Source organism: Phoxinus phoxinus (assembly GCF_949152265.1).
Source record: "Phoxinus phoxinus genome assembly, chromosome: 15".
Taxonomy (NCBI): Eukaryota; Metazoa; Chordata; class Actinopteri; order Cypriniformes; family Leuciscidae; genus Phoxinus; species Phoxinus phoxinus.
Genome location: NC_136890.1, coordinates 7,873,307 through 7,899,771, shown reverse-complemented (window position 1 = coordinate 7,899,771; position 26,465 = coordinate 7,873,307). Strand labels below are relative to the sequence as shown.

The 26,465-nt window shown below is 38.5% G+C and overlaps 1 protein-coding gene across 1 annotated transcript; it reads right to left on the bottom strand.

Annotated features, from left to right (window-relative positions):
* Positions 1 to 1,661: 1,661 nt before the first annotated feature.
* LOC307011215 (putative glutamate receptor) lies at positions 1,662 to 25,938 on the bottom strand. Its single transcript, XM_079636624.1, has 10 exons — positions 25,796 to 25,938; positions 25,450 to 25,529; positions 12,664 to 12,695; positions 12,379 to 12,558; positions 7,005 to 7,231; positions 6,763 to 6,860; positions 5,729 to 5,946; positions 4,690 to 4,909; positions 4,207 to 4,451; positions 1,662 to 2,560 (listed from the first exon to the last, which is right to left on the bottom strand). The coding sequence occupies exons 2-10, from the start codon at positions 25,508 to 25,510 to the stop codon at positions 2,465 to 2,467; spliced, it is 1,377 nt and encodes a 458-aa protein (XP_079492750.1). The 5' UTR covers positions 25,511 to 25,529; positions 25,796 to 25,938; the 3' UTR covers positions 1,662 to 2,464.
* Between the last annotated feature and the right edge of the window lie 527 nt (positions 25,939 to 26,465).

The following is a 26,465-nucleotide window of genomic DNA, read 5'->3' as shown; positions in this document are numbered from 1 at the left end:
AACTCAATAATATGAGGGACAACTCGGAACACAAAGAAGTGTGAGATAAACGCCTTCATGGTTTAAAGAAGAGCTGGGCACAGAGCACGGTAACAAAACTCAGAGACATTTACAACAGGGTTCCTGAAACCATCCTGATTTACAATCTCAAACCCACCACAGGTGTAGCGTGCAAACTCAAAATAATATATATATTTTTTAGCGTGGGTTTCAGGGATGTTTAGATAACTATAATATAATTCACATGTTCACGTTAAAAAAATATATATTTAGCTATTAGATCCGTTTAAATACTTAAGTATGTTTTCATATTATAATATAGGCTAATAGGCTATTAAAATAAATAGAAACATTTAAAAACTGATAGAGTATATTATATCAGTTGTTATATCTGATTATAATGTATTATATCAGTTTAAATACTTTAATTGTCCTATATTATATTATATTACCGGTATATTATATTATAAACCCAATACAGAATTGATCGCACAAGGGGATTGTTTAGGTCTCATTGTCTTTAAGCAGTTTAAAAAACCCTGATATAGCCAATCTTGCAAATTCATAATCAATAAACAAACATTTATTTTTGATAGTTTAATGCTTTCTGACTTATAATTGCCAATAATTGACCTTACAATAACACACTGGCTGTCCCAAATCTCATTATAACCGCTTCATTATTATATAATATTATTCATATTATATTATTTTTTAATAGAATAAAATAGAATAAAAATATGATTTATTATCACTAAGTTTACACTGTACAGGTCTGGTATAAATAATGTTTTTGCTCAGGTGGCCAAAATGTCTGCTCAATAGAGAATTCAAAATAATAATAGCAGGAACATTGCTCAGCACTGCTTGAAGAAGGAGATTTGTGGGAGAAGCCACGGAGAGGCCATCGTTCACTTTGAAAGAGCTGCAGAATTCAATAGCTAAAACAGAGTAAAGGTGACCCACTTGACCAAATGAAGAGCTGTGAATAACACTGCTATGAGAGGCTGGCACAAAGATGCAATTACTCAAAAAGAACCATGTGAATTTGCCAAGAAAACAGTGATTTAGTTCAGCGTGGGAAAAGATTTTGTGGTTGGATGAGACCAAGAACTTTTTACACCAAATCCAAAGCTTAAACTTGCAGCCCATGGTCCTCTTTAGTCTTCAGACTTTCTTTAAAAAACAGAACGGAGAATGGTTGAGGCAAAATATAGTGAAATACTGCAGGAAAGCCTGTTTAATTCTATTTCAGAACTGAAGCATGCAAAGAAGTCGATCCCATTCACTGAATAAACACTGCAGTGAATCAAAAAGAAAACAGGTGAATATCAATAGCAATAGTCAGGTCAAGATCTGATAGAGAATCTGTGGAGAATTATTAATACGCAAAAATAATACTGGAAAGAAGAATTATATGCAAACAGCATATTTCATTTATTTTTATTTTGTTAAGAAAATTCTCTAAAATAAAACCATGCATAAAATAAGGAACTGATTTCTTATTTATATATATATATATATATATATATATATATATATATATATATATATATATATAGAGAGAGAGAGAGAGAGAGAGAGAGAGAGAGAGAGAGAGAGAGAGAGAGAGAGAGAGAGAGAGAGAGAGAGAGAGAGAGAGTCATGCTAGTCATGGCAGAAATGTTGCATGCATCATTTTATTATTAATAGGAATAAAAAAACATTTAAATATTTATGCCATCTCTTTTTTTCATTTTTAGAAATAATCACAATTTTACTCATGGCACACATTGTTCTGCTATTAAAATAGCATGAGGGTTGATCTCAGTAATCTAGAAATATAAAGGTTGAATATGACAACGTCAGAAATGTGGGTGTTTAAACTTTTTTTCAGGTAATCTTTATTTTCTCCCAATAAATGTTATAGCTTAACAGCTGTAACCGATCTTGTATTGAAAGACCATAACATACTGTAAGATGTTAATAAAATAATGATGTATCCCTCATACAACTAAACCTAAATAAAACTAAACCTTAGATTTTATTTTAATAAAATGAATGAAATTGATTAGAAATTGATAGAACCACATTTTTGTGTATTAAAGTACACAATGCTAGACTACTCAGGTGAATCTCATGAAACCTTTCAAAAACACATTTCACACCAAAAAAAGTGAAATATGAAAAGAATCTCATTCTAATTACTGTAATGTAAAACCATAATGATATAATATTTAAACTGGAAAGTGTTTTTACATATTGGTAATGTTTATTATGGTGAATCATTACCCAAAACAAAACAGAAAACATCTGAATTCAAAAATCGCAATGTACTGAATAATTTCTTTTCTTCTTCGATGCAAGTGTGAAAAACATTTTTTTTAATGAGTTTCACCCACCCTGTTTAGATAGTAGTGAATAACTTTGATGTGAACTTAATAGATTAAGTGGTTAAATGCATGTGTCGATGCTTTGATGGGGTTTAGGCTTTGCTTTTCTCAGAAGGTTCCGGTGACGTCACCTCTCCACCTCTGAAGCGCTGACTGAGTTCTGCTGACATCACGGAGCAGCAGGATTTCTGGAAGAAAGTACCGGTAGGTCATTTTCACTTTCTGTGTGTGTACCGTTCTCTCAGGTCAATTTAAAGGTGCAGTCTGTAAGAATGACAGCTAGTGTTCGAAATAGGTACTGCAGTCCAAATTCCAAATATCGGAGATCGTTGTTTCCCGGCGCTCACGCGGGTTGCCAGTTTGAAGACACGCAACAGGAGCGAGTGCAATTGACAATGAAAGCCGAGGAGACTTACTTTTTAAGTTGATGAGTAGATTTAGCCGCGTTTTAATATGCTCTCGTTCATAGAGATTTTTAGATGGATACTGAGGCTTTTTAGTTTGGGTAGAATCTGCAATATCTGACCCAGTTTGTTTGCTGACTGCAATAGGCCGCGTTTAATACCAACTGGCATCCCGGGGTGTCGAAATACTATTGAGGAAACTGGCGAGATCACACAGACCAAAACAAAAACAGACATTCCAACACGGAACGCACATTTCAAATTAAAGTAACTGGCTCTAGAAGTGTTTTTCAGATAAACGAGTATGTGAACTTAGATATTTAGATTATTATTATTATTACATACAGCACCTTTATTAATACCATGGTCCATTTTCAGAAAACACTATTACCACTTTAGCATTTTTTTCTTAGTGTATATTTAATTAATGAATCATGCACTTATCATCCTACATTGTTTTAAATGTTTGAATCTTTGGCAGATAAATTAGGCTCTCGCTCTCACAGACAAGGCTTAAGCTCAGTCCCAGACTAAAATGCATCTTCGAGCTGTTTTAACTGCTATTATATTTTAATATCTTAAAATATGTCAGCCATTGTTTTTATCTCAAGATGCACACCAGTAATGTTTTTTTCTAAGGCACATGTATAAAAGATATAAGGCCTGGTTTCACAGACTGGGCTTAGATTTAGCCAGAATTAGGCCTTAGTTAAAATTAGAACATTTAAGAAGCTTTTATAAACATGCCTTTCAATTAGAAATAAATATATATGATATGTAAAAACATAATTTCAACATATTTGCTGATCCTGGAACAGCATTCCAATCTCAACCAATCATATTTAAGGGACAAGTTTACAGTGTATGTCATGTTTAGGCTTACAATCGGGGTTAGGTGCTTCTACTTCGGTGTTATTCATTCACCAAAAATTTTCCTCTGATCAGGCTTTAGGTTAGGTTTTGGAGTAGGGATAGAGTTAGGAGTAGGACTAAATTTTCAGACAGGAATGTTGTTCCAGGATCCAGGAACTTGTCTTGGTTTCACACCAAGAATGATAACTATAAAGATAACGATAAAGATATAGTTCTAAAAATCGTTCACAATATCAATAGCAGAGTCCACGCCACAGCTATAACAATACCGGCACAGAGAAACGATATCGTTGGAATCACTTTCAGAGTGATTTTTTTTGCAGCAGATGAACGATAAAAACACTGACAGCCAATCAGAATTCATCCTGCTGTAACAAGCTCAAGCATTTAAAGTGGCAGACAAGCACACACTTAGATTAAAAGGAACGATATCATCCACTGGTGTGGACGCTAATATAGTTATCTTTCTTTATAGTTATCGTTCTTAGTATGAACAGGCCTTTACTTGGCAAAATCACGCTGTCCATATACAGTGGAAGAGATGGGGGGCTTCTCACCTGCTGAGTGTTAGCGATTTTGCGTGATTTGGCAGCCAGTTCCATCAAAGCCAAGAAAAGCCCCAATCCCAGACCGAGTGCCAGTAATAAGTAGATTCCTTTCAGACTGCTGGGCTTCAGTGGAGCACTCTTGCCATTTTTAGCCACACAACTGCTAGCCCACCACTTACTGCGGAAGTAATCCAGCTCACCCGACTCACTCAGACGGAGAATGGCAACACTTATGTTTTTCAGTAGAGTAGAGCCTGAGGACACACACACACACACACACACACACACACACGGTGAGATGTAGATGCTAATACCATGGCACTACTGATTACAATATTCAAGTACCATAGTGTTTACATGGTAAATGACCGGTAGTTATAGGAATATCATTGAACATTAAACCATTTATCCATGGAATGTCTAAAAATATGAATTTTGAGACTTCGTTTTGTGTATGCAAAAATCTATAATTTTATGTAACAGAGAGCATACCTAAAGGAGCAGCAATGCTGTAACCCCTCATGCCGATGATTTCTGGGGCACGTGTAAGGTTGCAGTATCTAGCCACTGCCAGGTCGAGGGACACAGACTCGCCGATGAAAGCATAATTGCCTTTCTGAGCCCTGCGGAAACCTTCTTCTGCAGTGAGGGAATAGCTCTGAGCTTCCTTGATGTGCTCATAGATTCTGTGGTATGTGGGGTTGTTTGAGTTCTGTCAAAGGCAAGTAACAGTAAAACATATAGTAGTTGGCAGCTGCTCTTCAAATAATGCTTAAAGTCATGCATACTAACCATTTGCCATTCAATGATTCAAGATTCAGACTTAGTTCACAAAGGTTTTGTATATTCTAAAAATGCTGTCAGTCATCTATCAATATTGTCAAATCTAAATTGGGTCAAGCACAGCTTAAAAGTATTGTATGTTTCATATTTTCACCCAAAAATCTAAATTATGTTATCATTTATTCACTCTTATGCTGTTCCAGTTTCAGTCCATACGACATCTTCAGAACACAAATTAAGATATTTTCTCTACTCAATTCTTGTCCATCAACTAGAAGTTGTAATCAACATTGTCAAGCTTCTAAAGGTAATTTAAGACATTAAAAGTAATCAAATCAAACGTTTTATTCTAAGTCTTCTGTATTTATATGGTGAATTACCAAGTAAACTAAGCTGCTGATGACCAATTTTTATATGTGAATAAAAGCCTAAAGTTAATGTGTTCATATACAGTGATCCTGTCTCTTCAGGGGACTTGTTAAAACCGCTTAATACATATGCTTTTACTATGTACTTTTTGAAGTTAAAAAGTGTTGATTATCTAGGCCTACTGGACAATTTTTTTTGACAAAATATAAAAAATTAAATTTTTGTTCAGAATATGAACAAGAATTTTATGGGTTTGGGACGACATGAGGGTGAGTGATTTGACGGATTTTTCAGTTTTCTGATGAACTATAATAATAGTAACTTTATATATTAATGAATAAATGAAATGATTATATATTGAATAAATTCTGTGTCTTACCTTGAAGAATGCAAGAGAAGAAGAATCTTTAATGGTACCATACTCAATCAAGTTTTGATTAGCAAGGTCTTCAAAGCTCTTGATTGACAGTTGCTGGCTGTCTGAATGCAGCCATAAACTAAGGTTGGCAAAGTAACAAGCAAGCAACACTAATGAAAACAGCCACCAGACAGCTGTAATGACCCTTCCCGAAAGAGCCTTTGGGTGAGGACCAGCACCTGCGGTAAAATAACAAACTTTTAATTTTTAGTAAACTATAAGTCGCTAATCTGGCAACCCAGGCTCACTGGATAAATGTGCCTGTGGCATAATTTCTGCAAAATTATATTAAGTTAAAGTAAAATGCCCAGTGATTGGCACTAAAAGCATATTCAGTTTTAAATGAAACTAATGAATGTGGCAATGTTTTATTACCTAGGTGGATGTAGGCTACATATTGTGGAAAATTTAATTCCAGTGTGTGACTCTAAATGCTAAATCGCGTTTGAATTAATTAATTTAGGCCTACCACCTTGAACCTTAACCCAATCGGTAGTTTTAACAAATGCAAGATAACACGATAGATAAAAACACATTTGCTGAAGCAACCATGCCATTTTAGCTTGCTTATCTTAGTCTATCAACTCTTTTATCATGACTCGTAATTCACAGTAAAGACCAACTCATATCTGAGCAAGTGCAATGCTGCGCTATCATAAACTCTAGGCTTCCAGATGTTTATTTTAGCTGAAAACTGTAGTGAATTGTATGTATGTAGCATATGTATGTTTTTGAAGGATAGAGGTGTTTGAGTCTATGATGCTTTTATGGTTGTTGCAATGTAATTAAACAAAAGTAAATCATACCACCATTTTATCATACACCAATTGCCAATGTTTATTCATGGACTGGCTTTTAACCATTTAATGTGATACAGGTAAATCCAAATCCAATTAGAAAAACAGCCTACGATTAGCTAAGTTGTTTTGTTGTATTGTAAAGTGTGTGAGGGTGTAAATACTTGTAAGCATACTTATCCATGCTATGTAAGTTACCTTGAAGAGTCAGTGCTCCCATGGTATACCAAAAACTGTGTGAGAGCGTGAAGCAATTATTTTCTTTCTCTGGTTGCTCCCATTCACTGGGGCTTATCCTGAAAAACAGACCATAGACATGGTTTTGCATTTTTTTTGGAGGATTTTGGAACACCAACTGTACCATGGCATATCATACGATATATCATATTCATTATTATCCTACATTTCAAATTGCCATGGTATTACCATCCCACCCTTACCGTGACACAAAGAAGATGCAGACAGAGGTCAACAGGTAGGCGACCAGCACACCCATCCACATCTCAGTGGAGAACAGGTTAAGAAGGCTCAGGAACTGCGAGTCATCTGAAGCCAAGTCTTTTATTAGGATGAAACTAAGGCCAGTCTGCATGAAGGGTTTGCTCATGTCCACAGCTGTCTCGCGTTTAGCTAAAAGAGTTAGTGGCGCCACAGCGATGTCTGCTTCCTGTAGAAATCAGCAGCATACACATGGATACGTACACAAGGAGGGTTTCTTGGGACTCTTTTTACATAATACAGGTCAAATTTTGTAGAAACGTGTGTAGATTTATATGGGGAGATTTAAAAGTATTGCCTCAATGAGAAAGGCACACCATCACATTTTCAGATAAGATGAACACAGAAATAAATTATATATTTAAAGTCCCCAAGGAAATCATAGAAGTTTAAGTTTTTTGGCTTTTAGTATGAATATGTTAGCCTTACTGTTTGTTATATATAAGTTAGTGTGCCTGTCAGTGGAAATTACGTCAACACATTGAATAATGCTGCGCATTTTCAAGCTACTTTAGTGGGCCTTTAAGTGTAAGTACAGAAAATGCAAGAATGAATGGCAGAAAGTAATATAGTGAAATATTATTATAATCCAAAAAAAAAAATCTGTTTTCTATTTTAATATATTTTAAAATGTATTTTATTCCTGTGAATTTTCAGCAGCTATTACGTGAATCTTAAGTGTCACATGATCCTTCAGAAATCCTTCTAATATGCTGTTCTCTTTTAAAGGACTCAGCGCTGCGTCATGGTGTTGAGGCTATGGCAACACTTTCAATGTTCCAGTGTGCCAACGTCTGAAGCATGAGTGCAATCACACCAGTTTCATTGGCAGGCAGAAGGTTCAGGTAGCATAGTATAGCATGGCACGTCATAAAGACCATAAAATGCCAAGATAGAAGCTCCACTCCAACTTGGTTCTCTTCTTGAAGGAAGAGAGTCAGGGATGTGGACCCTGTGTTTGGGTCCTGAGTTTGCCGAGCCAGTGCGGCAACTCCGATCATGGGAATTGCATGTAGGGTTGGCAGAAGAGCTGAGACGGGTATTCTTTCTCGTGCTCTTTCTTCTGACTTTGATGTCCACATGTTAGATCAGAATGGTCACTCAGCTGTTTCTTCCAATCGAAATTAGGATGTAGTACTGGCCGTATCCAGCTCTGAAGAACTGGATGCCGGTAAATTTGAAGCGGGCAGATTCAAGGAGCATCTCTCTCTTTCCTCCCCACAGAAATGTTTCTCTTTAAAAAATTTTTTAAAACACTGAGGTGTAGAGATCAAATTCTGTGTTTTTAGTCCTGTGATGTTGAGTTATTTGACTATCATGGGTTTGCATGGGCATGGAGATGGGGTGATGCCCAGGGTTGAAGAGACATTATCCAATTATCTTTTCCCTTCTTTGGCATCATCCTGAAGGGACCCTGCTTTGCCTTCCAGACCCTGTCAAGTCACACCTGGTCTGATTAGCTAAGCTAAGCTTATTCAGCAGCGGGTCAGGCTGGTGCATCTCTGCACACCACAGGGGTTTTCAGGCATACCAGGCTGACCTCCTGAAAGAATTAGATTCAATGGCGGAGGACTAACCCTTATGTGGTGAAATAACTTTGCTGGGCCACAAATTTAGCCTTCAGTGCCACCAAACAAATGGCCCATGTCATTGGCCGTTTCATAGGCATCTGTGGCTTGATTTATCAGGGATCAAAGGGAATGAAAGGGAACCTTGGTTGCCCAGATCTCGCCTCCTGGCCTTTTTCAGTGACGCTGTTACTACCTACTTCATTTTCAGTGTCGTGCTTCCCACCATGGTGATCATAGAACAGGTCCTATTGTTTACACAAAAGCTGTAATTTCTTCGGGGGCAAAGGGGTTTTTAAGAATTCCCCTTCCCTTAAAGAATTCAGGCTCCAACCATTACCTTTTGGGTCCCAAGAGAGGAGAGGGGTAGTTGCGTCCATCCATTCAGACTTTGCCTGAATATAGGAAGTTCCCCAGGTCTGTTTTTGGGGTCGAAACATACCAATGTTAGTTTCTTCTTTTTGGTAGTGTGGGATTTAATATGCAGGCTTATCTATTCCCTGCATGTTTTTGCCGATCCTTGCCTCTGTAGGTGATATCTGGCTAGGCCAGGGCATATTGTTTAGCCTTTTTTCAGGGCTGCTTTCATGATGGCTCAAAGGCAGGGGTTTCGGCTTCCGGGAACCCCTTTGTGAGTCACAAGGGTTATGCGCTGTTGCATTTGTACCCTTGTAGCATGTTGCTGTCACCAGTGTTATGACAGATGTCCCCCTCATGGACCAGGGTATGGTCTGGGATTACCACCTTGCTCATAGCCTCTGTAGAAGGCATATTGCAAAAGTGACTCAAAGTAGAGGTTCCACTGTCCGGGTATTGCGAGTCAAAAGAGTTACGCGCTGAGGCATTTGTAGCCTTTCTCTGTGGTACAGACCCCAGTGTTGACCTTGGGTCCCCCGCTTGGGGCATGTTGATGTTACCAGTGTTGCTTCATGGTGCAAACAGATATATTTGGACCCAGTCTTGGTTGAGTTCTGAAATTTCTACAAGAACATCTTTTAGCAGGATACTCTGCTACACTCAAAAAGCTTTTCTTAGAAAGCTATTTTGGCTAGCCATCTAATAAGCCTAGGGCCCTATAATTTCCGCGATTACAGAATCGCGGACGGAATTGCGGAATTGGCAAATTAACATGGAATCTAGTGTTAACGTGGAATTTCGCGGAATTTTACATATTTGGAATGAAATTCTGTTTTTGTGTGGGAGAAGAATGTCTGGAGAAAATGCAGACTCGGGGAAGCAAATCTGGGCGACACAACCCCTCCCGTCATTTCTGATCGGGGGATCGCTTCAGTCGATTTAACCTGATTTCTATGACTGAATGAGCCATAGACGCCCATTCTGGCGGGCTCTGACACGCAAGCTGATTGGCCGCCTCGCCATAGGTTCGTGCAGATGCACTGCGTTTTAACCAGTTAATAGAACCATTCATATTTTTAAGCTCATAACCATTCATATTTTGTTGTTATTTGAAGTACTTAGAGTGCAGTGTTACTTTGGATCATGCAGTATTTGTCCTGAAAAGTACTGAGTAAATGTGATGTTTGTTACCTCAAGAAATTTAAGGTCATTCCTATTTTATTTGTGTATATTTTAATAATTAACATTAAAATAACATAATTAATAACTAAAATTACAGTAAAGGGTAAAAACCCCCGGAAAAAACGGAATTTGCAAAAATTAAAACGGAATTTGGGAAAAAATAAAACGGATTTTATAGGGCCCTATAAGCCAGATTCTCCATTCAAGCTCCTGGAGTCAGCATCTGAGGAATTTCTGACACTTAGTGGCTCTGTTACTAGCAAAACTAACATCGCTTAGAGCAGGATTCTCAAACTTTTGGAAATAAAGCCTCCCCAAGCCTCCCCTATCATGTGGCATTACTCCCGCCTTTTTTTTTTTGGAGGAGCAACTGTGCAAGCCCTGCAACATCAGTTGTCTCATCAAACTGCAGGGCATGGTACTGGCTTTGCATGATGTTAGCTAGCAATTTCTCCTTAACGTTGCTTGCCAGAAACAGAGAGAGGTGTGACTGGAGCGGGAAAGCAAGACCTTACGCTTGCAGGACAGTAATAGACATTTGGAAAAGTTGTCCAAAAAGTCGCAAGAATTGTCGCTAGGTGCTTTTTTGGAAAAAAGTCGCTAAAGGGGTCTGAAAAGCTGCTAAATCTAAATGGGCAACACTGGTCTGCACTGACAGTTAAATAAAAGGCAGGCCAAGCTCCACCGCTCCACATCAAAAAGAAAATGCTGAGGGAGAGGGAACGCAGGTTTTTTTTAATGCCGAGTGAGTTTTTTTTTCTTCCTTTACATACATTCTACTTGAAAGGCAATAAAATATACCCAAATGTTGAGTACCCGAATGATGTCTGTGTTTTTTTTTCTTGAAAAAGTTTTCGCCCCCCTTCCGATCTGTCCCACCCCTGTGTTGAGAACCACTGGCTTAGAGAATAGGAGACTTGCATACTTGTTCCTTTGCCTCATTCTGATTAGACTTTTTATCCTGCAGATAAAAAATCGCCTTTGACCATTCTGCCAGTCATACTTTAGCCCTTCTTCTCTCCACCATTTCCAGTTTCCAGAGCAAGACAGTTTTAATCTATTTGCAAAGGTGTGCCTTTGCAGATGTTTCTGCTGTGGCAGGCTGGGCCTCTCCACGCACATTTATAAACTGTTCCTTCTGGTGTAAGAACCTTCTGGTGTCTGTCTGAGCCTGGGGTTGAATCATTATTTTGGCTCACAAGGCCAATGCTTGCCTTTTCACAGCTTATTTGGTGGGCATTTTTCAGTATGGTGCAGTGGGTATTAATGTCCCATATAATCAACAATACCATGATGCAGTGTTAAGTTCCCTCAAAAGGGAACATTTCTGGGTTATGTGTGCAAACCTGGTTCCATGAGAAGGGAACAAGATGCTGCGTTGGGTTTCCACACTTCAGGCATGCCTGTGCATCTTTCTTCAGACAATCAGAATCTGATGACATAATGATAATGCTGCCACCCCCATGATTCACTGTGTATGGTGTTCTTTTAACACATTTTACCACATGGCCTTGGGAGATTGGATATATGCTTTTGCAAATTTTAGCTGGGTTTGTATGTTTTATTCTTGTGTCCTGCCACCCTGCCCCATAGTCCAGATGTAGAATACGGGACATAGTTGTCACATGTAGGGAGCAATCAACTCTTTTAATGTTGCTGTAGGCCTCTTGACAGCCTTTGACCATTTTTTTTGTCTTCGTCATGGAGATATATTCTGTTCTTGACTACTGTGCCATACTTTCTCCACGATTTTTTTGCATCCCTCACCTGAGCGATACCTTTCCACAATGAGATCCCGTTGATGTTTCGTTAGTTCTTTGTAGTTGCATGCAACAAAGAATGTGTCGATTTTTTTATTTATTTATTTTTTTTACAAAAAGAGCTGAGATTTATTTGGAGTTAATCAGTCACTTCAGGTGAAGCCTGTGTTTACTATTTCACATGAGCTTGATGATTAGTTAATTCTGAACACAGCCACATTATAAAAGGGTGTTCACACTTATGGAGTTAGGATATATATATATATATTTAAAAAAAAAATTCTACTTTTATTTTGTAATATTTATTTTTTTATTCATTATAATTTATTTAAATAATTGTTTTATATTCTAATTGTTGTCAAACAACTTCTAGATGTTAATGTTCTGTATGAACATTTGTAAATTAGAACATGAACAGGTTTTGACTCCTAAAATATTTTGATACTCACCCCTCTCACAACCTCTCCTATCATGCCGTTCCAGTTGCCGCTGTCATCTGTTTGGCCATATCGACCATCCTTCACAAGATGAATATCATACTTAAAATCTAATTTCTTAGAAACAGCTGACAGCAGATCAATGCAGAAGCCCTCCAGTTCTGAGCCTTTAGACATTGTATACGGTTCTTCCTGCATGAAATTGTAGGTAAGTGTCAATCCAAAACATTATTTAGTTACAAATCATTAAAAAAAAATTTTTTTATAAGTGACCCAGATATAATTCATTTAACTCACCTTGATGGTTGTAACTCTTAATGTTTGTGGTCCTAAAATATAAAACAACATTTCATTCAACTTGTTACACATTTATAAGAATGCTTCTCTAACTCTTCATTAATACAGGGAACAGCTAAATGCTTGGCTCTGTTTTGGTTATAATATCCAAAATATCCATGTTTAAAACTTTATCGACTAAAATAACTAGCTTCCGGCAGACGACCGTATGCATCGATTGACGGCGAAAGAGCAACCCTTTACCTGACGCACAACGTAATGAAGCGCAGAGGATAGAGCAAAACAAAACACCAGTCACGAATTAGAAGTCTAAAACTAGAACTTTTAAAGAGAAATGTGGGAGGAGCTTGAGTCTGTTGCCCAGCCCTGTTAGTTTGAACCGCGAGAGGCGTCAAAGCTTACGCTACTCCTACATCCTACACTACTCCTACGCTACTCCTACATCCTACGTCATACATCTTCAAGTGTTACTCTTGTGGCATAAGTCGACTTGCGTAGGCCGTCTGCCGGAAGGTAGTTATTTTAGTCGGTAAAGATATAATGTGGATTTGTTTCTTACACAAACGCTTAACTTCAGAAGGCCTTTATTAACCCCCACAGACGCGTGGGAGCACTTTTATGATGCATATACACTTTATGGACTTCACAAAATATACATACTTCACTGCCAACTTTCGTCTGAAAGAAGAATGTCATATACACCTAGATGACTTGAGGGTGAGTAAATTATTTTCATTTTTGGGTGAACTAATCCCTTTAAGTCACATGCTTTTAGGCATCATTAAGTAACCCTGGAATACTGAAATACTGTAGCTCGAGGAGCACACTGCATTACTTTTGCCCAGTTTGCATTCTGGTAGAGTTGATGAAAAGTCAAAGCCAATCTGCAGATTTTAGGAAAATTGCACTTAAGTATACTTAATATTTTCTGTATAAATATACTTTATTCTAAGTGTATTTGGCCTGTACTTGCACTCAATCTTTTGATTGAGATGTACTTAAAAGTATAATGAAGTATTATTAGTTGTTTACTCTTGATTATGTACCCTGTTAAATACTTTTTCTCATAGTTTAACATACTGTCTTATAAACGTACATTGTTTAAAATATTTATTTATAAAGAAAACAACAGATGTGCTCCCAATTCTGAGTGTCTGATTGTTTAGGCTAGTCCACTGGTAGTGTACATAGGAATTTACTCAAAATCTACTTTACTCTTTCCCTGCCACTGACTGAAGTTTCCAGCAATGTTTTCACTGTTATATGGTAGGGGGAGTTTACGCATAGTAATTAGGACAGAATCTCCGGATTGCTAATGATTCCAGATTCTGATTCCATCCAGGATATCAAACCTGATATTTTCAGCCGATTTTGAAACACATATTGTTTGCATTTGTCACATGTCTCCTAGAAATGAGGCACATGTTTCTGTGTTAGTGTGTTGTGCTCAGAATGACTTGGAAGTTTGGTGGTCTATAAAACTCTGTCATTTAGTTTATGATGCCCAGTTTTTTACTATTACAAAGTCAACAATCAGTTCAGATTTTAAGTTGTGTATTCCAGTCTTAAGTATGAGCAGTAGTAAAAGTGATGCTTGACTTAGTAAACCCTACTAATTATTCTACATTTTTATTACACAATATGATTATTCTTTTTGTCTAATTGGCTGTTTGATGTCTGTCTTTTTTGCGAGCTAATCCAATTTTCGAATCAGTGAGTAGAAACAGGACTAGGAAAAAAACACTGCTTGTCTCAATTTGACAAGGGCAGAACATTTGGATGGCATTCCTGGTTGCTAATGAAGCTTTCTGTCACGCTGTGATGTACTTTGCACTCTTCTTCAAACAACCACTAATATTCCCAAATTTAGCAGATGTAGACAATGTCCCATTTGTGCTATAGCACTATGGTGAAATGGTCGCCTCATGGCCACTAATCTTACTTTGACCAAATGAGACTTAAAAGGAGATAGTTGGAAGTAAACAAAAGCTTGCTTTTGAGTGTGTACTGCCTCCTGCAGCGGAACGGATGCGGTGGGAGTTTGGGAAAGGTCCAGTAACTCTCTAAAGAAAGCGTTCACAAAATGATGGGAAAGTGCCCCACTCTTTATCTGGCTGCAGCATCTAAGTCCACTTGGAAGTTGCTCCCTTTATTGTTTTGATCCTGTTTAATGCAGACCAGTCCACATCAACCATCAGATATGCTGATAGATGCATGAATGTGAGTGAGTGAATCAAATCAAGAATCAAAGAGTAGTTTTTCGAAATCACACATGGATTGCTGTATTTTAAGTGGTGACATTCCATGCATTCCTAAATGTCTTTGATAATTTAAATTTCCAAATTTAAATGAGTTCTCACATTCATATGTATAATAATAATAATAATAGTGTGTACACATATGTAAGCTGTTTACCAGTCAAGTCAAGTCACCTTTATTTATATAGCGCTTTTTACAATAAAGATTTTTACTATATATATAAAAAAGTCTTTCATTCTCTTTTCCAAGCAAATACAATAAACTAAAACTGAAGATGCAAAAAGATGTAAAAGAAGAATAAAATATTCATAAAATATAGTCCAAGCAAGTGCAAATCAAATTTATAAACAAAAGAATCTTTACAAAAAATCTCACACTAATGACTACAGAAGTCTTGAAATATACAGTACAGTATATTGTCAAAAGTATTGGGACACCCCTCCGACCCCGGGGCGACAGTGGCTCAGTGGTTCATGTAGATTGTCTACAAACCGGAAGGTTGGTGGTTCAATCCCCGGTTCCACCTGACCAAGTGTCGAGGTGTCCTTGAGCAAGACACCTAACCCCAGCTGCTCCCGACGAGCTGGATCGCCTTGCATGGCTGACACCGCCGTCGGTGTATGAATGAGTGAGTGAATGTGAGGCAATATTGTAAAGCGCTTTGGTGGCCATTGGGTCTGTGAAAGCGCTATATAAATGCAGTCCATTTACCATTTACCATTTACCCTCCAAATCATTGAATTCAGGTGTTCCAATCATTTCCATGGCCACAGTTATAATAAAATCAAGCACCTAGGCATGCAGACTGCTTCTACAGACATTTGTGAAAGAATGGGTCGCTTTCAGGAGCTCAGTCAATTCAAGTGTGGTATCGCGATAGTTTGCCACCTGTGAAATTTCCTTATTACCAGTACCAAATTGTCCACGGTCAACTGTTAGTGGTATTATAACAAAGTGGAAGCAATTGGGACCAACAGCCACGAAGTGGTAGTCCACATAAAATTACAGAGCGGGGTCAGCGCATGCTGAGGCGCAAAGTGCGCAGAAGTCGGCAACTTTCTGCAGTCAATAGCTACAGACCTTCAAACTTCGTGTGGCCTTCAAATTAGCGCAAGAACCTTGCGTAGAGAGAATGGGTATCCATGGACGAGCAGCTGCATCCAAGCCTTACGTCACCAAGCGTCAGATGCAGGGGTGTACAGCACGCCGCCACTGGACTCTAGAGCAGTGGAGACATGTACTCAGGAGTGATGAATCACACTTCTCTGTCTGGCAATCCGATGAACGAATCTGGGTTTGGCGGTTGCCAGGAGAGCGGTACTTGCCTGACTACATTGTGCCAAGTTTTAAGTTTGGTGGAGGGGGGATTATGGTGTAGGGTTGTTTTTCAGGGGTTGAGTTTGGCCCCTTAGTTCCAGTGAAAGGAACTCTTAATGCTTTAACATACCAAGACATTTTGAACAATTTCATGCTCCTATTTTTGTGGGAACAGTTTGGGGATGCCCCCTTCCTGTTCCAACATGACTGCGCACTAGTGCACAAAGCAAGACATGGATGAGCGAGTTTGGTGTTGAGGAAATTGACTGGTCTGCACAGAGTCCTGACCTCAACCCAATAGAACACCTTTGTGATGAATTAGAGCGGAGACTGCGAACCAGGCCTTCTCGTCTAACATCAGTGCCTGACCTCACAAATGTGCTTCTTGAAGAATGGTCAAAAATTCCCATGGAGTCATTTTTGCCAGAATTCATTTCTTGGCAGGCTTTTTGTTTATTTATCTGTTTATGAACTCCTAAACCTTGTGGAAAGCCTTCCCAGAAGAGTTGAAGCTGTTATAGCTGCAAAAGGGCGGCCCAACTCTATATTAAACCCTACGGATCAGGAATGGGATGTCATTAAAGTTCATGTGCATGTAAAGGCAGGCATCCCAAAATGTTTGGCAATATAGTGTATAAGGGCTCCTCGATTATGGAAAAAAATCATAATCACGATTATTTTGGTCAGTATTGAAATCACGATTATGTAACACGATTATTTCACATGACTTTGGGAACGTGTTGCATTTATTAAAAGACACCTTTCAACAATTCTTAAAAAATATAATAACATTTTTACATTTATTGTACTTTTTGAACTAATACAATAAATAATATAACCGAAAATACTTCAATAAGTATTTTAATAATTCCTGCAGGTCTACCACTTATAATGCGAGAAAATCCCCTGCAAACATTGATTCACTTTAGCAAGTATATTGTATGAGTAGCCTAAATTAATCCACAGAGATTATAAAATCAAATCAATAATTTAAAAAGTTTCTCCAAGACGCAATTTCACAAATCGTGTGAGTGTTCAGCGGTGCCGCATCTTCTGTATCTGTCTCTCAAAATGGGTTGGACAAGGCAAGCGTCGAAACTACTCTCTCGCGTTTTGGAGTCGGACATGACGGAATTGTCACTTGCACAATCGGCCAGCTTTGCATCGTAACTAAAGTTGATCATTTTCACTTCTTTCATTCAAGCTGAGAGAGGTTATGGCTTCGGGAGGGGTGGATGTGTGTGTGCGCGTGTCATTCAGAACACAAGACAAAACAAGCGCAAGCAAGACGACAAGACATGCCAAAGTGGCTGGGAGTGTGAGACCCACTGCAGCAAGGAGCAATTAAAGACATTTGAAGATGAATTTTGGCAAAATGGTTGAAAAATCACATACAATAACTAAAAATATGATTATCACTTTCGACCAATAGGTGGCGCAGTTACGAAACTGATGTGATGTGGTCAGAGTGAAGTGACAATGACACATACAAAGTTTGGTGTCAATATGTCAAGGCATTGCAGATATAAAGCCTGAATAGTCATTTTGGCATCATGCCTCAACTTTGCCACTGCGGTATACGAAAACGGTTTTGTCTATCGACACGAAATCCATAACTTTTACTCGGCACAGTCTGGAGATGACACGATCCGATTTTGGTGAAAATCGGACGTTCGGTCTAGGAGGAGTTCGAAAAAGTAGGTTTTAAAAGAAAATAAAGATGGCGGACAGGAACTTTGATTGACTATGGCAAAATTGGTATCTATGTTTTCAGCATAACCCAAGGAATCTATTGAGATCAGTGTCATTACTATAGGCAAATTTATTCAAAAGTTATTAGCATTTTTGGAAATTTCATTATAACTTTTGACCAAAAGGTGGTGCTGTCTCATAAATTTTTGAGTACCTTTAGGGCGTTGTAGTGATGACCCATACTGAGTTTCGTAACGATACGTTCATGCGTTCATAAAATACAGCATTTTAGCACATAATTCAAAATGGCCGACAGCCAAAATGGGCGATATGGGAAAATTGGATATCAGTCAACTCAGCATGACGCCCTGAATCTAACGAGACCACTTTTGTGATTTTTGGACAAACTGTTCAGAAGTTATAAGCAAAAACATAAATTCTTCATATCTCCAGACCAGTAGGTGGCGCTGTGCCGAAACGCAGCATGTAGCCTCAGGTCATGCTTGTGATGACATGTACCAAATTTGGTCTGAATCCGATAAAGCGTTGTGGAGATACGGCCTTACGTCTGTTTTTGCAAGCGCTACGTAAAATTTATTTGCGCGGTATTCAAGAACGGTAATTCGAATCAACTTGAATTCCATAACTTTTGGTCGTCAAGGTCTGGAGATGATCTGGTTCATTTTTCGTGAAATTCGGAGCAACGGCCTAGGAGGAGTTCGAAAAAGTAGGTTTTTCGGAAAATTCAAAATGGCGGGAAAACTATTATGACGGAAAATGACGTCATAGGGTGCAGTCGAATCGTCATGAGCTCAGGAATCAGAGGAAAAAAGAATTTTGTTTCTAGCCCTTGTGGTTCAAAAGTTATTAGCATAAACATGAGTAAAACTTTGGACAGCTGGTGGCGCTAGAGGGAATGAGTTGGAGACTCCAAATTTGCTATGGTGATAGTTCAGGCTGTCCTCTATCACTGTGCCAATTTGCATAAGTTTCCCGCAAACGGTTCTATAGGCTGCCATAGACGCCCAGTCGGAAGAAAAAAAAGAAGAAGAAATATAGCTGCAAGCAGCAATCACCGGGGCCAAGCGCAAGCAAGACGACAAGACATGCCAAAGTGGCTGGGAGTGTGAGACCCACTGCAGCAAGGAGCAATTAAAGACATTTGAAGATGAATTTTGGCAAAATGGTTGAAAAATCACATACAATAACTAAAAATATGATTATCACTTTCGACCAATAGGTGGCGCAGTTACGAAACTGATGTGATGTGGTCAGAGTGAAGTGACAATGACACATACAAAGTTTGGTGTCAATATGTCAAGGCATTGCAGATATAAAGCCTGAATAGTCATTTTGGCATCATGCCTCAACTTTGCCACTGCGGTATACGAAAACGGTTTTGTCTATCGACACGAAATCCATAACTTTTACTCGGCACGGTCTGGAGATGACACGATCCGATTTTGGTGAAAATCGGACGTTCGGTCTAGGAGGAGTTCGAAAAAGTAGGTTTTAAAAAAAAATAAAGATGGCGGACAGGAAGTTTGGCTGACTATGGCAAAATTGGTATCTATGTTTTCAGCATAACCCAAGGAATCTATTGAGACCAGTGTCATTGCTATAGGCAAATTTATTCAAAAGTTATTAGCATTTTTGGAAATTTCATTATAACTTTTGACCAAAAGGTGGCGCTGTCTCATAAATTTTTGAGTACCTTTAGGGCGTTGTACTGATGACCCATACTGAGTTTCGTAACGATACGTTCATGCGTTCATAAAATACAGCATTTTAGCACATAATTCAAAATGGCCGACAGCCAAAATGGCCGATATGGGAAAATTGGATATCAGTCAACTCAACACGACGCCCTGAATCTAACGAGACCACTTTTGTGATTTTTGGACAAACCGTTCAGAAGTTATAAGCAAAAACATAAATTCTTCATATCTCCGGACCAGTAGGTGGCGCTGCGCCGAAACGCAGCATGTAGCCTCAGGTCATGCTTGTGATGACATGTACCAAATTTGGTCTGAATCCAACAAAGCGTTGTGGAGATACGGCCTTACGTCTGTTTTCGCAAGCGCTACGTAAAATTTATTTGCGCGGTATTCGAGAACGGTAATTCGAATAAACTTGAATTCCATAACTTTTGGTCGTCAAGGTCTGGAGATGATCTGGTTCATTTTTCGTGAAATTCGGATCAACGGCCTAGGAGGAGTTCGAAAAAGTAGGTTTTTTGGAAAATTCAAAATGGCGGGAAAACTATTATGACGGAAAATGACGTCATAGGGTGCAGTCGAATCGTCATGAGCTCAGGAATCAGAGGAAAAAATAATTTTGTTTCTAGCCCTTGTGGTTCAAAAGTTATTAGCATAAACATGAGTGAAACTTTGGACAGCTGGTGGCGCTAGAGGGAATGAGTCGGAGACTCCAAATTTGCTATGGTGATAGTTCAGGCTGTCCTCTATCACTGTGCCAATTTTCATAAGTTTCCCGCAAACGGTTCTATAGGCTGCCATAGACGCCCAGTCGGAAGAAAAAGAAAAAGAAAAAAAAGAAAAAGAAGAATAAGAACGGGAACAGATACAATAGGTGCCCGCACCTTCAGTGCTTGGCCCCTAATAAGAACGGGAACAGATACAATAGGTGCCCGCACCTTCAGTGCTTGGCCCCTAATAAGAGTGTTCTTGCACAACAGTACATGGCAAAATAATCATTTTTACTCGATTGTACTATTTTGGTGATCGTTGAGAGCCGAAATCGAAATTCAATTAATTGCACAGCCCTATAGTGTATGCACGAAATGTAGACCATTTCATTTACAATTTTATGTTGCTTTTGTGTCCCTTTAAGCTTAAAATACTTTGTGCCTCTTCTCTGTAACTGCATGGATGAGAATATTGAAAACTTCAGATTTTCTTCTTTTAGGATCTACAGAAGAAAGTAAGTCATAAAAGTTTGGAAAGACGTAATGGTAACATGAGAATAAGTGATAATAGCATATATTTTTGAGTGAACTATTACTTTTAAAATGATTTTCATTGCCAATATTCTTGATTTTAAGAAGAAACTGTCTCTAACCAGATACACTTTCTAGGTAAAGTTAGAGTTAAACTGCTTGAGCAATCTTGATTAAGTTCTGCCAGCTTTTTGGTGAGAATGTGCTGTTTAAGTTTGATCCGTGGAGCACACAGCAGGCCTCCGTCAGTGTCACAGCATATCACTGACACCCCTCATCCTCCCATTCAAACCATGAAAAACGTACATGCCATCAAAACTGAAGTCATGTCATGGGCTGCCCTACATTAGTGACTGCTTGGTTAGTGGTGGCTAATTGATTAATCACACTCATTATAGTGAATAGCAGCAGTGTTCTCTGCTTTGAATGCCGGCTGCTCCATGCCTGGCGGGATGTCATGAGACAGTGCCAGCGCAGTGCCATGCCTTAGACTGAAACATGCCGTGTCGGACTAATATTGGCTCTATCTACATCCTGCTTTGTCTGTACCTCAGACGGCACGTCCGTAGACCGTCTGGTTATTGGCGCTATTGTACCCTATTCACCTCAGCCCCCTAAAATCCTTGTTGTAATGACAACACAAGTACACTCATGAAATGGTTTCAATGGTCACACGCAGACCTCAACACTTACATAAAAAGGTACATAAAATACAACAAGAGTGAAAAGCTTTTTCAGTAACATTAACAACATATGTATGTACGGTTGCAAAATTATTCAACCCCATTGCAAATCAGGTTTATTTACCCATGTACCCAAGCACCCAAGTCATAATAGTATCGAATCGGGAGATAGGTGTATTGTCTCAGCCCTATCAAATACCTCGGAGTGCACATCTCTAAGGATTTGACCTGGACTGATCACATTCAAGCCCAAGTAAAGAAAGCCAGGCAAAGGCTGTACCATCTGAGACTACTGAGGAAATTTAGGGTTTCCTCTGCAATCTTAAAAACGTTCTATACTGGGGCTATAGAAAGTATTGACTCAACGCATCTCATCGTGGTACGGGAACTGCTCTGCCTAGGATCGTAAAGCCCTACAGAGAGTGGTGCGACCAGCCGAGCGTATAGCTAGAACCGCTTTCCCTTCTCTGCATGACATTCACATCAGGCGATGCAAAGTCAGGGCTGTCAAGATCCTCAAGGACTCCACCCACCCTGGAAACTCACTATTTAACCTGCTGCAATCAGGCAGAAGCATCTGTAGTCTGAAGGCTAAAACTGAGAGGCTCAGCAGGAACTTCTTTCCTCAGGCCATCAGACTCTAACATGAAAAACATTGCACTTTAAGGACACTGATGGTGATAAGTTATTTAGGACATTGCACTGCACTTTACGCACACTGCTAGGTTATTTTGATATTGTTGAAAAATGTTGTGCGCAAAAAAATATTCAGACTTATAACACCGTGCGTACACCAGAACCTGCGCAGGATTCACTTTATAAATCCCAGTCAGCGGAAGATTGTGCGCACATGTGTCTCCTCCCCGAAATAACCATATATGGAGCTTACAACGCCTAGTTTTACTATGCATATCCTCATCTGCATATAATTTGCATATTATTATTCATCCACGTGATAACATGTTTAACGGTACAAGACATTAGGAAAATATGAAATACGGATGTGCCGTCACATTACATTAATAAAAATCATTTAGTAGCCTATCCTTGCCTTGTTTTTGAATAAATAAATCAAATAGTGTAAAATACATTTCAGAGAAAGTTTTTCTCAATCTTTTCCACTGGCCAAATAGTCTTTTTAATTGATTTATATTTTTAATGGAACCAGATAGACCTTGTTGTGCATTATATTTGCACAATCTGCTATTATCATGATAAGCAATTATCTCTGTAGTTAAAACATTGAAACACAGCATGCCAAAGGAAAAGTGTTCAAAAGCATTGCATCCACGACAAATATTTATAGGATATTTATTGAAAAAAAAAATGTTTTATATATATATATATGAACTTTTCAGTAAATGTCATGTAGTTTAAGTGTTTAACTCCGTTAATGAGAATGGCATATTTAATCTAAATGTTTATATCAGAAATAAAACATAGTTTAAATCATTATTTCATATAAACTGTAGCCTATTTATGATTAGGACTCATAATGAAGATTTACAGTTTTACTTCATCTGCCGTTAGATATGCGTCAGTTTCACTAAACGGCCCAACGCGCTCGCTGGCGCGGACATTTAAGGTGTGGATATTTGCTTCAAGTGATAGGCTTGGTGAGTGAAATTATATTTGTATTATCTTTCTGTATATGTATAATTTTATTTCGATTTTCTGTCTAAAAGTGACCAAAAAGACATTTAACTCCAGCTCACCATCGGTGTCGCCAAACTGCTCCGTCTCCGAAATGTTCGTACGCATGGGTCAGAGTTTGCGTCCAGGTGCGCACATTTTCCCGTCAAGTTTGTTTTTATAAATCACAACTTATGCGTCGGAAGTAGCGTACGCCTCTTTCTGGGCCTGTTTTGTGCGTATGCAACGGTTATAAGTGAGGCCCCTGCAGCAAGACTTGGTGGCAACAGACACTGAGGTTTCAGCGTGCACAGTAATCGCATACTAAAGGCATGCCAGAACTCCAAGATGTACACCACTACTGACCCAAAAAGAACAATAAAAGTGCTCAAAATCATATAAATAAGCCACTGCAGTTTTGGGATTCTGTTCTGTGGAGCGATGAAACAAAACTGGAACTTTTCGACCCTATGGATCAGAGGTATGTCTGGAGGTGAAGTATATGCTAAAAAGAACACACTGTCTGTAGTAAAGCATGTTGTGGATCGGTGATGCTCTGATGTGCAACCTGCAGTGTGTGGAAGGCAAGATGGATTCAATGAAGTATTAGGCAATTCTAGGAGAAAACATCATGCCGTCATTGAGGAAGCTGAAGGTTGAGGTCATGAGATCTTCCAACAGGACAACGATCCCAAGCATACCTCAAATTCCACCAAGGCTTGGTTGCAGAAGAAGTCCTGGAAGATTATACATGGCCATCACAGTCATCTGGCTTGAACCCTATTGAAAATCTCTGGTGGTATTTTAAGAAGGCAGTTGCAGCACGTAAACCCAAGATTACTGTACTGGAGGCCATTGCTGGTGAGGAATGGGCTAAGATTCCTCAGAAACGCTGCCATAAACAGGTGTCTGGTTCTTCATCTCATTCGCAGCAGGTCAAAGCAGCAAAAGGCTGTTCTAGTACTAAAGATGCTTTCCATGAAGGGGTTGAATAATTTTGAGACTGCAGAAGTCATTAAAAGTTGCATTTTCAGTTGAATTTGGGGAAACCACTTGAAAAAAATGTTGTGTTGAGCTATTTAAATTACTTTTGTTTCATTTGTTCTTTGCAAACAGCTGAAAGTCTGTAAATGTTGCCAATAAAAGTGATTTGCAATGGGGGTTGAATAATTTTGATTAATACTGTAGCTTCTGCACCACTAGTGGCACCTAGGAGAATGAAAAAAAAATGAAAAAAAACGAAGCATATTTTGCAAACAACCTTGCAAACACCCCTTTTCGTGCATGATGATACTGTATGGTATTGAACCGGTTTAATTTTTAAGGGTTTAAATGCAGCGTATTTTGGTTTGCACTTCTGTTACCGAAGGTGGATGTCCCATGCAACGCGTCAGCCGTACTGGCTAAACACAATCTGTCTCACCCTCAGCAGCCCAAACTATTGCTATTGGTTGAGCTGGAAAGAGATCGACGGATCTGAGCAGACTGCTCTCAAAGTTTTGATGGTGCCTAGGAGGCTCAATGTTTAGACTTTTGGGGTAGATCAACCCATTAATGGCATTCTAATAGTTTTCAATAATCTAAAAACTTAAAAAGATTCATTTTAACATAAAAAAAATCGTAGCCTACATACTTTACCTTTAACCCATATGGTACAGTCAATAAAAACGTAGTAACTTCTCTGCCTCCCCCACAAGCGAGCACTAATGGAGTTTGTCATGTTGTTGTAGATTGCAGCCTATATGTTGACATTCACTTCAAAATGTTTTAGATATGTTCTGTTTTTATTAAATATGAATTTATTAATTTGGTTGAATTGCAAGATATAGATGGTCATGTAATCTCAATTTTGCGACCAGCACGATGTGATCTGCTTCAAATTAAACTCATTTGTCAAAAGTAATATTCATTGTATTAGGTTTCTATTATTACGATGATTTTTAAAAATAGTTTTTATGCTAAACACATACTTGGTGAGCCAAAAAATTACTTTATGATGATCTGATTAACAAGATGATGGACTACTTTTGTTTTCATAACCACATGTATAAAAAGTCAAATTTCCATTTGCAACAAAATATCAGGCATTGGATAAACAAATGCATACAAACAATGTATAAACGTGACAAGGTTCATTCATAAGGCTAAGCAAAAAGCTTTATAATAAAAACAGTATTATTTTTATAGCTACACATTGACCATTAGTCTTACTACAATTGATATTATATTATGTAATGATATTACCTGCTGCCCAGACCCCAGCCAGTAGTGCTGATGAGACCAAGATGAGTCCTAATGGAGCCATTTTACTGCAATAACCTGAACTGGAATAATATACATAGTGCTCAATTATCAAAACATGATTCATTTAAGTATCTGCTAGAGATACAGTAAAAATTTCATTTGAAAGTCAGCTGATTTCTTTAAAGATGTCATTTTACACTTTTAAGTATTTTAAACATGAATTTTTTCTAGCCCAATATTTAAAAGTACAGTACAGACAAAACCAAGATCCAAATTCTCAAAGAAATCAGTAGCCATATTATTTACTATAAGCAGCTGGAAATGAGAAAATACATGGCAAGCTTACCGTAAACTGTAGTCACCCCCTTATTATTGCTCAGTGCATGAGGCAACACTATATAAAGCTTACAGATACACCCAAGAATGTGAAAACAGCCAATAAGAGAACAGGGGCCGTTCTCGAGTGGAGGGAAAGGGGTGGTTGTGTCTGACCATAACAAATCCACAAGGATTTATAGGCAAACTAGATGATGGGGATTGGAATTTGGACAAAGATTAAGACGCATGTGACCCTGTAAACAAGGGATCTAAGAGCCGTTCAATAGACAGGGCATGCATAAATGGTTCTCTGCAGCTGCTTAAAGAAAAGTCAATGAATAGCTGGATTTTATTGTTAGACTTCTTTTTACCTCTCTAAAATGGCCTAATCCTAATTTACAACCTCAAAGAATTGACTCTGGCATTGTAAATAGGGGTTTTTCAACCTCTGCAGCATGGCTCCACTATAGACGAGATAAATTGGCTCTATGAGGCAACTTGAAAACTGAAGTGAAACTAAACCACCGTGATAAATACACATCCAAAGCGAGCGGCTTTGCCACTCGAATCCTAATGAAGTGAACTTTTGTGAAGAGAGACAACAGCCTACAATCTCTGTCAATCAAAGTGTCATGTAAATCCCAAGGGAATTTTTTTTAGCCGCACAGAAGGATTCGACTATGGTCCTTTTCACCAGC